The sequence below is a fragment of the Cyprinus carpio genome, chromosome B12 (genome assembly GCF_018340385.1).
Source record: "Cyprinus carpio isolate SPL01 chromosome B12, ASM1834038v1, whole genome shotgun sequence".
Classification (NCBI taxonomy): Eukaryota; Metazoa; Chordata; class Actinopteri; order Cypriniformes; family Cyprinidae; genus Cyprinus; species Cyprinus carpio.
This window is the reverse complement of record NC_056608.1, coordinates 7,334,072-7,348,203: the sequence shown is the minus strand read 5'-3', so window position 1 is coordinate 7,348,203 and position 14,132 is coordinate 7,334,072. Positions and strand designations below refer to the sequence as shown.

Here is a 14,132-nt window from a genome sequence, read left to right as displayed (position 1 = left end):
AGTCAGGTCGCCTATTTCTGAGGGAGGGACTTCATAAAAGAAGGAAATGATCAGCGTGTTTCTCAGAGAAGGGAGAGAGCAGTGTAGAATAAAGGTAAATTATGTGAAACATAGTACATGTTAGACTGCACCTCATAAACACAATCAAGCCTAGAAAAAAAAGGGAAACACCCCTTTATGAAATTGTTGCCTTTGATTTGATAATAATCACACTAAGCTATATCGAAGTTTACTTGAAATTCTTGAAAGTTTGTGAATCTGAAAAAAAAAAACATTGAAAAAAATGAAAGTCCTTGAATTTATTTTGTGCAAGAAGTTTTCTGATGTGTTATTTCATCAACACTTCTTTGCCTATGCATAAGAGCTTACTTGATTTACTTTAGTTACGCGCATTTACGCATTACATTGTGTTTGTGTTACATGAACCTAAGCTCTTTTCCATAAAATCCATGCAAAATAGGGTTGCCAACTGTTCCATATAATACGGAATTGTCCCGTATTTAAGGCATCAGAGAAGCGTTCCGTATGAAAGCTATACGAAACGCAGTTTTTCCCGTATTCACGGGCATAAGCCATATGACAGTCTACCATACAAATAACAAATTAATGATTCATTTAGCACAAATCATTGTTTGAATTGCGAACGTAGCCACTCAGTGAAACCAACAACAACCCCCATAATCATCCGCTTCCTGATCTCTCCAAATCAACAGCGAGCAGGGCTCGCGCTAATGCTTTTAAAATTGTAACGTCTAGCATATTCCTAAATCTGGACCTCGTTAATATTGAAGAACAAATTCAAGTACCAAAAGCAGCCTACACACTCTAAATTCTCTTTAATTGAAAAATATTCATTTTCATGAATTGGCTACATGGTTGCAAAAACATTTTAGTTCAAAAATTTAAATGTCATTGTTTAAAAAAATGCTTTATTGATTGAAATTTTATAGACATTTAGTTATACTTTCAAATTGTATGTCATATATTGTATGTAATTTCACAGTATATTCACCTCCTAAATTACTAAACTTGTGCAGTCACAATTCTATAGTGGTAAAATTTACTCAGGCTGATGCTTTGTGTATAACATTTTTTGTATGACAAAAAACTTTATTTTTAGAATAATTGTACATAAGTTAAGCAAAACAAATGTGATTATTTCTGAGAACCTTTTATACACCTTTTATACACACTTAACTGTAGGCATGGAAATGACATACTCTATGTGGTATAGAACAAATATTTTGAGCGTCCCTTATTCTGTCCCTTATTTTCCTATAAAGAATCACAGTTCTTATTTTCATTTTCTGAAGTTTGCAACCCTAATGCAAAACTTAATATCAGATCACTTTAGAATACAGTATAGGATGTACTGAATATTCTTCAGTTTTATGCAAAACAGAAATACAACAAAAAGAATAAGACCAAAAGACCAAAAAACAAAAAAACAACAAAAAAAGCTTTATTGCATAGTTGTGTTTGACACATGAAAACTGTAACAATGTATCTTACAAGGTAACATGATGTAACCTTGCTCTCAGTTGAAATGTGTCACATTAAGTCCTTGAATTTGAGGGTATTGGACCTGGAAAGTCCTTGAAAGGTCCTTGAATTTGAAGTTAACCAAGGTGTGGGAACCCTGTTATTTGTTTTCATTTTACATTTGTTATAATTCATTATTAGCTTCTCAGCAACTTAACAAACGCCCTGCAGCTCCCTTTGTGCACCCCTGTCAGGGAAACCTTGCTCTACATTATCATTCTTAATGTAGTTTAACCGCATTCATGCAGAGTTTCTGTCATTTCACCAGGGCATCTGGGCTCCTGATGGAGAGAATGTCAAGATCCCAGTGGCCATCAAAGTTTTGCGTGAGAACACCTCGCCCAAAGCCAACAAAGAAATCTTGGATGTAAGTGTTCCTTACGTTCCCATATTTTACTGTAATATTAATTTCCTTTTAACATTTTTTTTCATCTGTGTTACAAAGATTCAGAGGACTCTTCTTCCTAATGATAATAAGTGTTTATTGCATATGAGGATATGTGTGACTTTTTCTATATATATGCATCTCTCCACAGGAGGCATATGTGATGGCGGGTGTAATGAGCCCATATGTTTGCCGTTTGCTGGGTATCTGTCTGACATCAACAGTTCAGCTGGTTACTCAGCTCATGCCATACGGTTGCTTATTGGAGTATGTCAAAGAGAACAAGGACCGCATCGGCTCTCAGTACCTTCTCAACTGGTGTGTACAGATTGCTAAGGTAAGAATGTCACCTGTGCTGTCGGTGGCAGACTATACTTATTTAATTTGCAGACTTTTGCAGCTTAATACACAAACTAAGCCACATCACGATTTCAGTTTTAGATGGATTGACAGATGCTTTGCCAAAGAAATGACACAAAATACAACATTACACATACAGATCTTTTTTTATTTTGTTTTGAGAAGTGTATTTTAGGATTCAATATTAAAGACTTTGATGCCATAATCTAGGTAATTCTGGAAACACTGCAGTTACTCACATTCATTTGCCGACTCTTCTCATGTCCATTTTGTGCTCGTGTTCTCAATTCTGTTTCTTTGTGTACCCAGGGAATGAGTTACCTTGAAGATGTCAGGCTGGTTCACAGAGACCTCGCAGCTAGGAACGTTCTGGTCAAAAACCCGAACCATGTGAAGATCACAGACTTTGGGCTTGCTAGATTGCTGGATATAGATGAGACGGAGTACCACGCTGATGGGGGAAAGGTGTGACTTTATGTTGCTTTGGTTGAACTGCTGAAAGTGAATTTGGAAACAGTGTCTGGAAATCCACTACCCTGTGTTTATTGAGAATGTGATTATGTGTATGTGTTGAATAGGTGCCAATCAAATGGATGGCGCTTGAGTCCATATTACACCGGAGGTTTACACACCAAAGTGATGTATGGAGCTACGGTCTGTATCCGCATGGGTTTACAGTTTCTCTGCTGTAATTGATAACCCTCTGGTTTAAAATAACCTTTGAGGCTTGGCTCTTTCCATCTCAGGGGTGACTGTGTGGGAGTTGATGACCTCTGGCATGAAGCCATATGACCTCATACCAGCGCGGGAAATTCCAGACCTACTGGAGAGGGGAGAAAGACTCCCCCAGCCGCTCATCTGTACTGAGGATGTGTACATGATCATGGTCAAATGTTAGTGTTCATTTCTAATGATAATAAGGATTAGAATAGGCATTTGTGTGTATATTTGATCCAAAGTTGTGATTCAGAGTTTTCCTTTTACATCTCTATGTCAAATTGTCGATTACCACAAAAAATCTTGACACGTTTCAGTTTACACTTTCCCCAAAAAGTGTAAATACTTGTGGCACTTTTAGTCTCTCAACATCATAACTTCTGCATAGTGACTTTTTTTTTTTTTTTTACACAAGTCAAAATAATTTTCTGGGTTAATTGACAAGATGTCACAGAATCTTTTCTTAGGATATAATATATATTGAATATGTAGGGAACTTTTTTGACCGTATGACTCTGTGCCAGGTTGGATGATTGATCCTGACAGTCGACCACGATTTAAGGAGCTGGTGGAGGAGTTCAGCATCATGGCACGTGATCCCCCACGTTATGTAGTCATTGTGGTGCGTGCATTTTTAATATTTTGCCTTTATGAACAATCAGAATAATGTAGGGCTGCAACTAACAACTACATTCAAAAGCAAATATATATATAATTTGTATATAATTAAAAATATTCTATTGATTATATTTTAGAAAAATGTTATATTCCACATCTTGCCTAATGATCTCCTTTAAAAAAATGTATAAATAAGGAAAAAATTGTATATATAAAGTATGCTGTACAAAAATGGTTTAAAAAAAAGGATTTTCTCATGCATATCCTAGTAAAAATAACCTATGCCGTAATTTATTTAAAATAGATTTCTTTCATACTAAGCATACTTCAAATCCACTAACATATTTACTGACATATCACTTAAGACTTAATGATATAAAATTATAATGAAACATTATTTGGATTATTTCTTTATTGCACAATGCACATTTCTTAAAAGTATGTCTAAAATGCGCTTTAATATCACTATTAATAAGGACTGTATGTTCTCTGATTGTATGATAATATCAGTCTTTAAATGCAAGATATTCAAAGTGTACCTGAGGTATAATTGCAATAGTTCCTCTTTAGCACAATCAAATGTACTTCAGATTATCTTTAGTTGGACCTCAGCACTACTTCCATGCAACTAACAGTGTATTAAGCACAAAATTAGTAGTTTCAATTTAGTAGACTTTAAGTATACCAAAAGTACAATTGTAGGGTATTTTTTATTAAGCACATAGATATGTAAATGTATTTATTTTTAGTAAACTTATTTTAAAAAAAAAGTATTTCAAATACATTTTAGTATATTTTTTCCACTAGGGTATTGCAAACTGAGTAATAATGAGGTTTGTTGTTGATTATTTGTATTTAATAATCCTGTCCTCTTGCAGTGATGTTTTGACATAGACATAGATTGTGGTGGTTTTCAGTTTTTTCTCTGCTTTTTTCAGAATGATGATCAAATGAGTTTGTCGAGTCCTGTTGATAGTGAGTTCTTCCGCACACTGCTGGCAGAAGAAGGGGGGAATGTGAAAGAGTTACTGGATGCAGAAGAATACCTGGTGCCTCAGCCCGGTGGCATGTTCAACACACAAGGAGAAATGAGAGCCAACGGACCCAGCAGACACCACTCTCATCGGGTCAGAGATGATTAATAATATATAATAATAGATCATAATTATGTATGCCCTCTTATTGTTGCAAACTAATTTTTCTTCTGTGGAACACAAAATGAGAAGGTTTAAAGAAAGTCCATGCTGCTCTCTGTAGTGACCAGGGGCTGGGAATGGGGAATCAGTAGTTGAAACTGTTTCGGAAAACTATTAAAATAGAACTAAATGTCTATATTAACATATGTATACTACATAACAGCTATGATTTAAACAACTTGTACATCTTGACAATTATCCAATGTGTTATAAAAATGATTAATCACACATTTTAGCCTTATAAATGATTATGTATGTTAAATATGTTAAAGAAGACAGGCTGAATGTCTGAACGAAAATGTAAATTCACTCTCTAACAGTAGGTGGCGCTTATGGAAAAGCAAAAATACAGTGTTAACATGTCATTACTCCTGTACACAAAGCAGTGCTGCACTTATAAACACTACACAATCAGTCAAACAGAAATAAAAACAAAATAAAACTAACCATAACTAATCTGAAGACAGTTACCTGCAGATATACATACATATAACCCCCAAAAATGGTGAATGTAAAAGTTGCCAAAGCTTATGCTGTTCTCAGGTGTGTGTAGCACCTGCAACTCTACATATATTTCCCAGAGATCTTAACATTAGTAAATAGTGGTTAAAGTCGATTCAGTTGTACATTTAAGATGATTTTTTGTATTTCTGCGGTGTAATATTTCCTTTAAATGTGTGAGCCCTTAAATAAGAAATGTTATTCATGTAAATAGAAATAGAAACTAAGTAAAACTAACCATAACTAACTAATTTAATCATTAAGATTTTCATGACAGCAGTTGACCTGAGAAAGAAACTGACAGTCGAAGAGTTTCTATAATTGTCTTTTATAGTGTCCTTTGCGCCAGCGCTGAATATATTCAGCAGTATATATTTTGTGTTTGAATTGTGATAGATTTCTGAATGCAATGGGCTTGTGTAGCTAGAAGCATTGGCATTTGTGTATTTCTGTAGAGTATGCTTCAGGTCAAGCACTCCCTCAAATGCTAGTGTAATGCTTGTCCTACTTTAACAATCATTTAACTATTTTTTGTTTTTCTTCTCCAGAGTACAGATCAAGGCTTAGAAGAAGATGGTATGCCAAGTGGGAGGGAATTGTACTCTTCCGTCAGCACGCTGGGGCAAAGTCAGTACTCAACTCTTCCTGTGAGGGCAACAGCCAATGGCATGTGGCCTGGTACACAATACCCATCTCTGGTACGGAGCATATCCCATCATTCAGCTGGAGGCCAATCAGACTCAGTGTTTGTGGACGGTTATGTGGAGGACAATGGCCCTCCATTCAGTCCTTGTCGCTATTCTAAAGACCCCACCATTCCCAATGGCATCGATGGAGAGCTGGAGACTGATGGTCCTATCAGTTTCCTGTCGCACACACTGCCACGTGGAGCACACACACAACCTGGTGAGTGAAATATATCATTTGCAGTAAAGGCAACTCATTTTACTTCCATAATGACATATTTCTGATTATTTCTGATTTTATCATTCACATGAAAGAGTAATTTCAAGAGAAATCAAATTTTGATTAAATAGGCTATTATAATGACATATATATATATATATATATATATATATATATATATATATATATATATATATATATATATATATATACAGGTTGTTTTTGCATATTAAAATTCAAGAAAATTAATCTCAGTGGCCAATAACCAATAAATGGCAAAATGTAAAAATTCTATACAATTATATGTATTTTTATTAATAATAAATTCATAATAAAATAATATTACAATTATTTATTATTAATAATATGTTATACTTAAGATAATACTATTATATTAGGTTATATTATATTGTCTACAGTGTTGGGGAGTAACTAGTTGCATGTAACGGAATTATGTAATTTAATTACATAATGTAACTAATGTTACAGTTACTGAGAAAATGTGTAATTAAATCAGTTACTTATGAAAATGTTAACAATTATAAAGGGGGTTACATCTGAATAATTTCAAACACACACACTGTCACGGGTAGGTGATGCAGATGGAACGATCACGATGGAGATGACAGAAAAGTGCTTTAATTAAGTAAATCCATATACAAACAGTACAAACACGAGAACCAACTTAACATAGACGAAAGGCTAATGGAGAACTGGGGGTTTAAGTAGAGGAGCAAACTAAGGAGATGACAAGTAAATTAATCATACACAGGTAAACAGAATGGTAATCAGGAAATTAAGGAGAAGTAGGTCACAGGAGAACAGGTCACACAATGATAACTAAACATAACCCTGACACACACACATACAGATTTAATTGATTTCTTTCCCAAATTGCATTAACTTCTTTTACACATACTTATTCAATAACCTTTTTATTTCCTGTTTGGGTTTATGTATATTCTTTATTTTTTTAAGATTGTTTTTTTTCCAAAGCATTTTTAGATGCCAGTAGCTATGTTTCCATCTGCCTAATTTTATTCACATTTTGGGATTTCGCATAAAAAAAAACTGGATGGAAACGCCAAGGTGCATATAAATTCTAAAAATGTGCATAAAAACGTAAACTAAGTAGGATAAATTTCTTATCCGGTAAGAAAACATGTTCATAATCTACAATGGAAACACTTTTACTGAATAAATTCCTTAATGTGCATCAAAAAAGACATTGACTTTGTGATGGGACAGCATAAAACTGGACCAACTGAAATGCTAGTTTTGTCATTCTTATATGCTTGAGCAAAGTCACGTCAAAGTGCTTTGTTATAATTAACTCCAAGAACTGTGTTCCCAAACAGCAGACTCTGAAAATAAGATAACATGACCGCTTTCCGTCTGCATGCTCTGAAGCTTGTAATTTATTGTATACACAAATGATTATATACAGTGCCTTCTCTTACTGCAGCAAATTTAGTTTTTCTTTGTGATAATTAGCGCAAGTTTATCAGGAAGTGATGATTTTGTTCTCTTCAGCTCCCTGGATGGAAATGGTGCTTTATTCGCAAATGTTTTATGCAATATTCCAATTTTGCACATATGTTTTCTTCATAACTTTGGACGATCTCAAAATAAAAAGAGGTGCTAAAGTCTGATTTTGTGCTTTAAAATTAAGTTATTATAATCTTAATTCAAGCGATAAAGGATTTTGAAAGTCTGACAGTAATTAGTGTTGAGTACTACTGTAAAGGCCTGTTCACACCGGGACGAATTTCGCGATATATATTCGCCGACGTTTAACGCCTCGTGACTAAACAAAGGGCCCCAATGTGAGTGTGCACACCGACGCGAAAAACGCCACGCGTAAAAGCGTCATTTTTTAAAAAACGCCTCGGGTTCGTTTTTTTGGTTTGACGCACCGCGTCAAAAACTATACGACCAATGAGAATGGCGCTTTTGCACACGTGTCTGGAGCTTCTGAAGTTACAGTAAAACACAACTTGGGGGCGCTCAAACACAAAACTGTCTTGCTGAGCACACATACGTAACGGCGAAGAAGATATACGCCAAGTAGCGTCTACACTGCCGGGAAGAAATAAGACGAAGAAGATGCAAGGCAAGATGAATGTAGAGTTGCTGGTCTCGTTGGTTTTGGAACACAAAGAACTATATGACAAACGCGACAGCGATTACAAAAATCTTGATAAAAGAGAACTAGTATTTCTAGTATTTCTGTTTTACATTAAGCGCCATCTAATGTCAGGGAATGAATTTGCATGTTCACTCAGCTCATCGTCAGCGAAAATCGCTTGGGTGTGAACACAAAAAACGCGTTGAAAAACTCCTTCAAACAAAACCACCCAATATTAGTACCATCATCTAATCCCCTCAAAGTTAACCCTGCCTGGGTTAAATGTTTCAAAATCAGTTGAAAACCAGGGTTCCCACGGGTCCTTGAAATCCTTGAAAGTGTGTGAATCTGAAAAAAAAAAAAAAAAATTCAAGCCCCTGGAAAGTTTTTGAAAATAAACCTACATAGATATAGGTCTTTGAAAGTCCTTGAATTTATTTTGTGCAAGAAGTTTTCTGGTAAAAATTCCATATTACTCCCTCCGGTCCGCTAAAGGCTTTGTGGCCTTTGTATACTAGCTTGCTTGATTTACGTTAGTTATGCACATTTACGCGTTACATTAAGTGTTTCCCGCATGATGTACTTTGCTATGGAGTTCACGCTCGCACGAAAATACGATGGTACCTCAACGTTTCACAGACACACCGTGAAATTAATGTTGAATTGCTTTGCTTGTAAGGATGTTAACCCATGAGGCAAGAAAATCTTAAAAGCATATTCATATATCTTAAAACTTCTGGTTACATGAGCCTAAGCTCTATTCAATAAAATCCATGCAAAATAGGGTTGCTATTTATTTTCAAGAAGGGCTGATCTAGACCATACAAATAACACATTAATCATTCTTTTTGCACAAATCATTGTTTGAAATTACTACACTTGTGCAGTCACAATTCTATAGTGGTAAAATTTACTCAGGCCGATGCTTTGTGTATGCTTTTTTGTATGACATTAAACTTTATTTTTAGAATAATTGTACATAGGTTTAGCAAAACAAATGTGATTATTTCTGAGAACCTTTTATACACCTGTTAAACACATGCTTAACTGTAGACACGGAAATGACACACTATGTGCAGAACAAATATTTTGAGCGTCCCTTATTCTGTCCCTTATTTTCCTATAAAGAATCACAGTTGTCCCTTACTGAAGTTGGCAACCCTAATGCAAAAGTTAATATCAGATCATTTTACAATACAGTATAGGATGCACCAAATATTCTTCAGTTTTATGCAAAACAGAAATACGACAAATAGAATATATGATCTCTGTCATATGGCCTAAAATAAATGCCAAGAAAAAAAAAAGCTTTTTTTCATAGTTGTGTTTGACACATGAAACCTGTAACAATGTATCTTACAAGGTAACACAATGTAACCTTGCTCTCACTTGAAATGTGTCACATTAAGTCCTTGAATTTGAGGGTATTGGACCTGGAAAGTCCTGGAAAGGTCCTTGAATTTGAAGTTAAGCAAGGTGTGGCAACCCTGGAAAACATTCATTAGAAATTTTGAAAAGTAATCAAAAAGTAATCAGTTACAATACTTTAATAAAGTAATTGGAATAGTTACACAATAGTTACTTTTTCAAAGTAACCTTCCCAACAATGATTGTCTAAATTGAAATAATACACTAAATGTCTATTATCGGCCCTTCATGGATAAGCTACCAATATATTGTGCATTTCAACAATTTTAAAAAGCTGCCATTTCACACTTTTAACACAATGATTTCAATGCAGTGTCTTTAAATATTCTCTTTGATTGCAGAGTATGTGAACCAGGACGTCCCATATGAGCGTCCCAGCACCCTTCCACGCAAAGTGAGCGAGAGAAGATTCATTAACGGTCTTTATACAGGGAACAGTGTGGAGAACCCAGAGTACCTGGTGCCAATGCGCAACATCTCCCCCATTTCACCCGCCTTCGACAACCCCTACTATCATGATATCACAGCTAAAGCTCAGGCAGTGGCCAGAGCGTCCATAAATGGAGGTACGACTCACAGGCAGCCCAATGGCTACATGACCCCCACAGCAGAAAACCCAGAGTACCTGGGCTTAGCAGAGACATGGAGCGGTCAGACAGAGTATACTTGAGAGGAAGCATTCGGTACAGTTTGAGTGCAAGCGTGAGCGGTGAGGTCGTGTGTGTGAGCGAGCGAGCGAGTGAGTAAAAGACGTATTTTGTGAAGGAAATGGTTTCTCGTGGCTTTCTAACTAAATCATTATAACTATGTAGCATTCTGTACTGGAGTGAGGATGGATGCATTTCCAGTCTGCGCCAAAAAGTCAGCCATCTGACAAAAACATGGTACTTTTTTTTTTTAAGACTGCTTGAATGGTGTTAACACTGGATGATGTACACTACACTAAAGACTTTATTGGGATTTTTGCTTTTGGTCATTTCGTAAAAACTACCTTTTCTGGAGATTCAATTCAATTCCAAGCCAGGACCATACACACTGCTTTCCAAAGCACTGCATGAGAGCCGGACGGGAGCTGGACACAATCAAAGCCGCTCTGTTCTGTGTGTAAAGGCCCTGGGTGAGCAGCTACATTGCCAGTGAATGAAAGACTGACATTATTGCCATACGAAATGGGCGTTGTGTTCAGCGATGCAACTGGCTCTGAAGATTCATCAACATTTCTTTTCTGTGACATATCCAGGTTTTCTCATTTGTTTGGGTATTTTTGAAATTCCTTGTGTTTGAGCATTGACTATCTTCATTATGGGCTGGGTAACAGTTGTACAGATGTATGTAGAGCAGCAGGTGTCCAGGTCAAATTGCACCCTGATTTTAAATATTGTGCATAAAGAAAATTCTAATGCATATGTTAAGAAGTTTGCTTAAGATTCTTTTTTATTAGAATTAATTGCATTTCCTCCCCAGAATCTCATTAGTGTACAGTTGTTCAAAAGTTTGGATTAATACTTTTATTCAGCAAGGTTGCATTTTATTAATTTATACTATAAAAATAACTGTAAAGACTATATAGTCTGTTTTAAATAAATGCTGCTCTTTTGAACTTTCTATTCATCAAATAATTGTGAAAACATTCCGCAAAAACATCAACAAAAAAAAACAACAAAGAAAAATATAAAAAATAAAAAAAAAAAATAATAAAAAAATGTTTCTTGAGCAGCATATAAGAATGATTTCTGAAGGATCATGTGACACTGAAGACTGGAGAAATGGCTGCTGAAAATGTAACATTGCCATCACAGGAATAAATTACATTTTAAAAATTAGTGCTGTCAAACGATTAATCCTGATTAATCGCATACAAAATAAAAGTTTTGTTTGCATAATATATGTGTGTATGTTCTGTGTATATTTATCATACATATATAAGTACACACACACAGTATACATTTTGAAAATATATCCATGTCTATATTTATATTCATATAATTTATATTATAAATAAATATATTTAATATAATCATAATTTTTTTTCTGAAATATATCAATGCATGTGTGTTTATTTATATATACATAAATATATACAGCACACATACATATATAATATGTAAACAACAACTTTTATTTTGGATGCGATTAATCGTTTGACAGCACTAATTGAAACAGAACACAGTTCTTTTAAATTGTAATGATATTTCACAATATTACAGTTTTACTGTATTTTGATCAAATAAGCCTAATTAAATCTTGATTATTCCAAACTTTTGAATATATATATATATATATATATATATATACAGTATAATTTTCATCATGCGTGAATGGAGGAGCTCTTAATTAAAATAAATGTCATGATGCAAAACGTCTTACTGGTACTGGTAGAATTAAATTTCTTTTGGTTTGTTTTGGTCCTTTTGATTTTGGGTTGAAATATGACCTGGTTATATCTTGAGGTAAATATGATTATCTCCCTGTATGTTTTTTGTATTATGATGTTATCTAATGGAATTTCTTCTTTGCAATGATGAATACATTGTGGTATTACTATTAACTGATGTGAAGGGGCCCTTGCTATCAGTACGACTGGTTTATTTGTAATAAGATGTTGAAATCAAAGTTTAACTCCAGATGTGATCATTTGAAGTTCATAATGTCTATTGTGATTATTTAATAAGAACTTCTTTTAGGCACGACACATCCTACTCATTTAAATTTGCCTCACATGTACGCAGAAAGACGGCTAACACTAAACACTTGTGTTGTGTGGAGTAAATACTTCATGTTTAAGAATGTGGTCTGATTTCCATATATTAGCAGCGGTGGCCTCCGGCTGGACGAACACCCCTTCAATGCCTCCATTGTTCCAAATGACAACGTGTGCCTTTTGTTAACTACCCGACTCCAGCGTCCAGTTAATATGTCACTTCTTTGAGGAAAGACGTGAATGTTTTGTCCTTGCCATGTCAATACCAATTCTTTGGTGCCATTTCATACATTATGCAGTTATTTTCACTAAACCACATCTTAAATTCCAGGCTCTCGCAGTTGATTGCTGATTTTCCTGAAGATTAAATGAGAAACTTGGCTTTGGGAGTATGTGAAGCAGTAGTCACAGATGATGAACTGGGAGTGAATGGAGGCGCTGGAGTGAGAGAGTGATATTATGTGTGCTAATGGCACTCCAGTGTGTTCCACATCAGCTCAAACAATGACGTGATTGTTTTTCACAGTAAGGGGTGGGGAATTTCTTCCTCGTCTCTGCTTAGCCAACACAGTCTACATAGTTTTTTTGGTCTAGGCTATTGGTTCAGTTTGAAAAATTTGTAGAAATAGATACAAAATCATATAGTAGCATTCTGTTTGAACTTTCTGAGCATTGGGGAGCTTTTACTAGTTTTCCAACCAACTTGTTTTAGCAATTGCGTTTGATGCCACTACTGATGCAGAAATAACAAACCTCCCCTTTAACAGTCTTTCAATTACCTTCTTTTGCTTTGTGATGCTATGCTGGCATGTTTATTCTGCCCAAGAGCAATACGAAGATTTTCCATATTTTGTTTTTAGATGTAAAACTCTCGTTTACAGCAAGTCTCAACGTTTGACAATGAAATTAAGCATTAACAGTAGCTTCTGAGTTTTAGTTCCAGCTCTTTTTGTAATGTCATATATCAGCATTGATGCCAGCCAAAATTATTTCAGGATCAAAAGTCTATGCAAGCACATCGAAGGAACTTTAAAATATGTTATTGCTATAATTTTAACAAAATATACACACTTTGAATGTTTAATTTTGAATGTTGTACTTTTTATATGCATACAGTAATTGTCCAAATCTCAGCTTGTGGTTGAATGGTAGACTCGAGTTTGATGTAAAATTGCTATTTTTCTTGTGAGCCAACATGTTTTATTGTAAATATACTGTATACAATAATTGACTCGATGCACTGTGATCTGTACACTACTTTAGAGTTTGCAAAAATCTTTTGAGAGAGATTTTAAACAATGCTTCTGGGAAACCAGACTTGTGCCAAGTGGCTTATTAGTGGTTTCTATATTACTGGTAAGGAGGTACATATTGATGAACAATCTCATCTGCTCTTTATGTTATTCTATAAAAAGTCTTTTGTGAGATAATAAAATTAAATAATTATAATTAAAAGACAAACTTCAATCCATGCGATTTCATCTGTAGCACCAACTCTTCTGCTTCATAGAGTTTTGACATTTGGCTTTGGAATATTAAATAACATGACTGGATGCTGTAGGAAGTTCATGAATCAACGTCAGTATAACCCGTTCATAAGCTATATTCATTCTTCTGTTAGTGTTATATATGCTTAGTAAGCATAAGCTT

The 14,132-nt window shown here is 34.9% G+C and overlaps 1 protein-coding gene across 1 annotated transcript in view; it reads left to right on the top strand.

The window, feature by feature from the left end:
* Positions 1–10,564, top strand: part of LOC109102100 (receptor tyrosine-protein kinase erbB-2-like) — a 38,148-nt gene extending 27,584 nt beyond the window's left edge. Inside the window, exons 19-27 of the mRNA XM_042735136.1 lie at positions 1,811–1,909; positions 2,079–2,264; positions 2,597–2,752; positions 2,866–2,941; positions 3,034–3,180; positions 3,529–3,626; positions 4,561–4,749; positions 5,868–6,225; positions 10,123–10,564. Of these exons, the coding sequence (XP_042591070.1) occupies positions 1,811–1,909; positions 2,079–2,264; positions 2,597–2,752; positions 2,866–2,941; positions 3,034–3,180; positions 3,529–3,626; positions 4,561–4,749; positions 5,868–6,225; positions 10,123–10,451 (1,638 nt within the window). The 3' untranslated portion in view covers positions 10,452–10,564. The remainder of the gene's footprint in view (positions 1–1,810; positions 1,910–2,078; positions 2,265–2,596; positions 2,753–2,865; positions 2,942–3,033; positions 3,181–3,528; positions 3,627–4,560; positions 4,750–5,867; positions 6,226–10,122) is intronic.
* Positions 10,565–14,132: the final 3,568 nt, after the last annotated feature.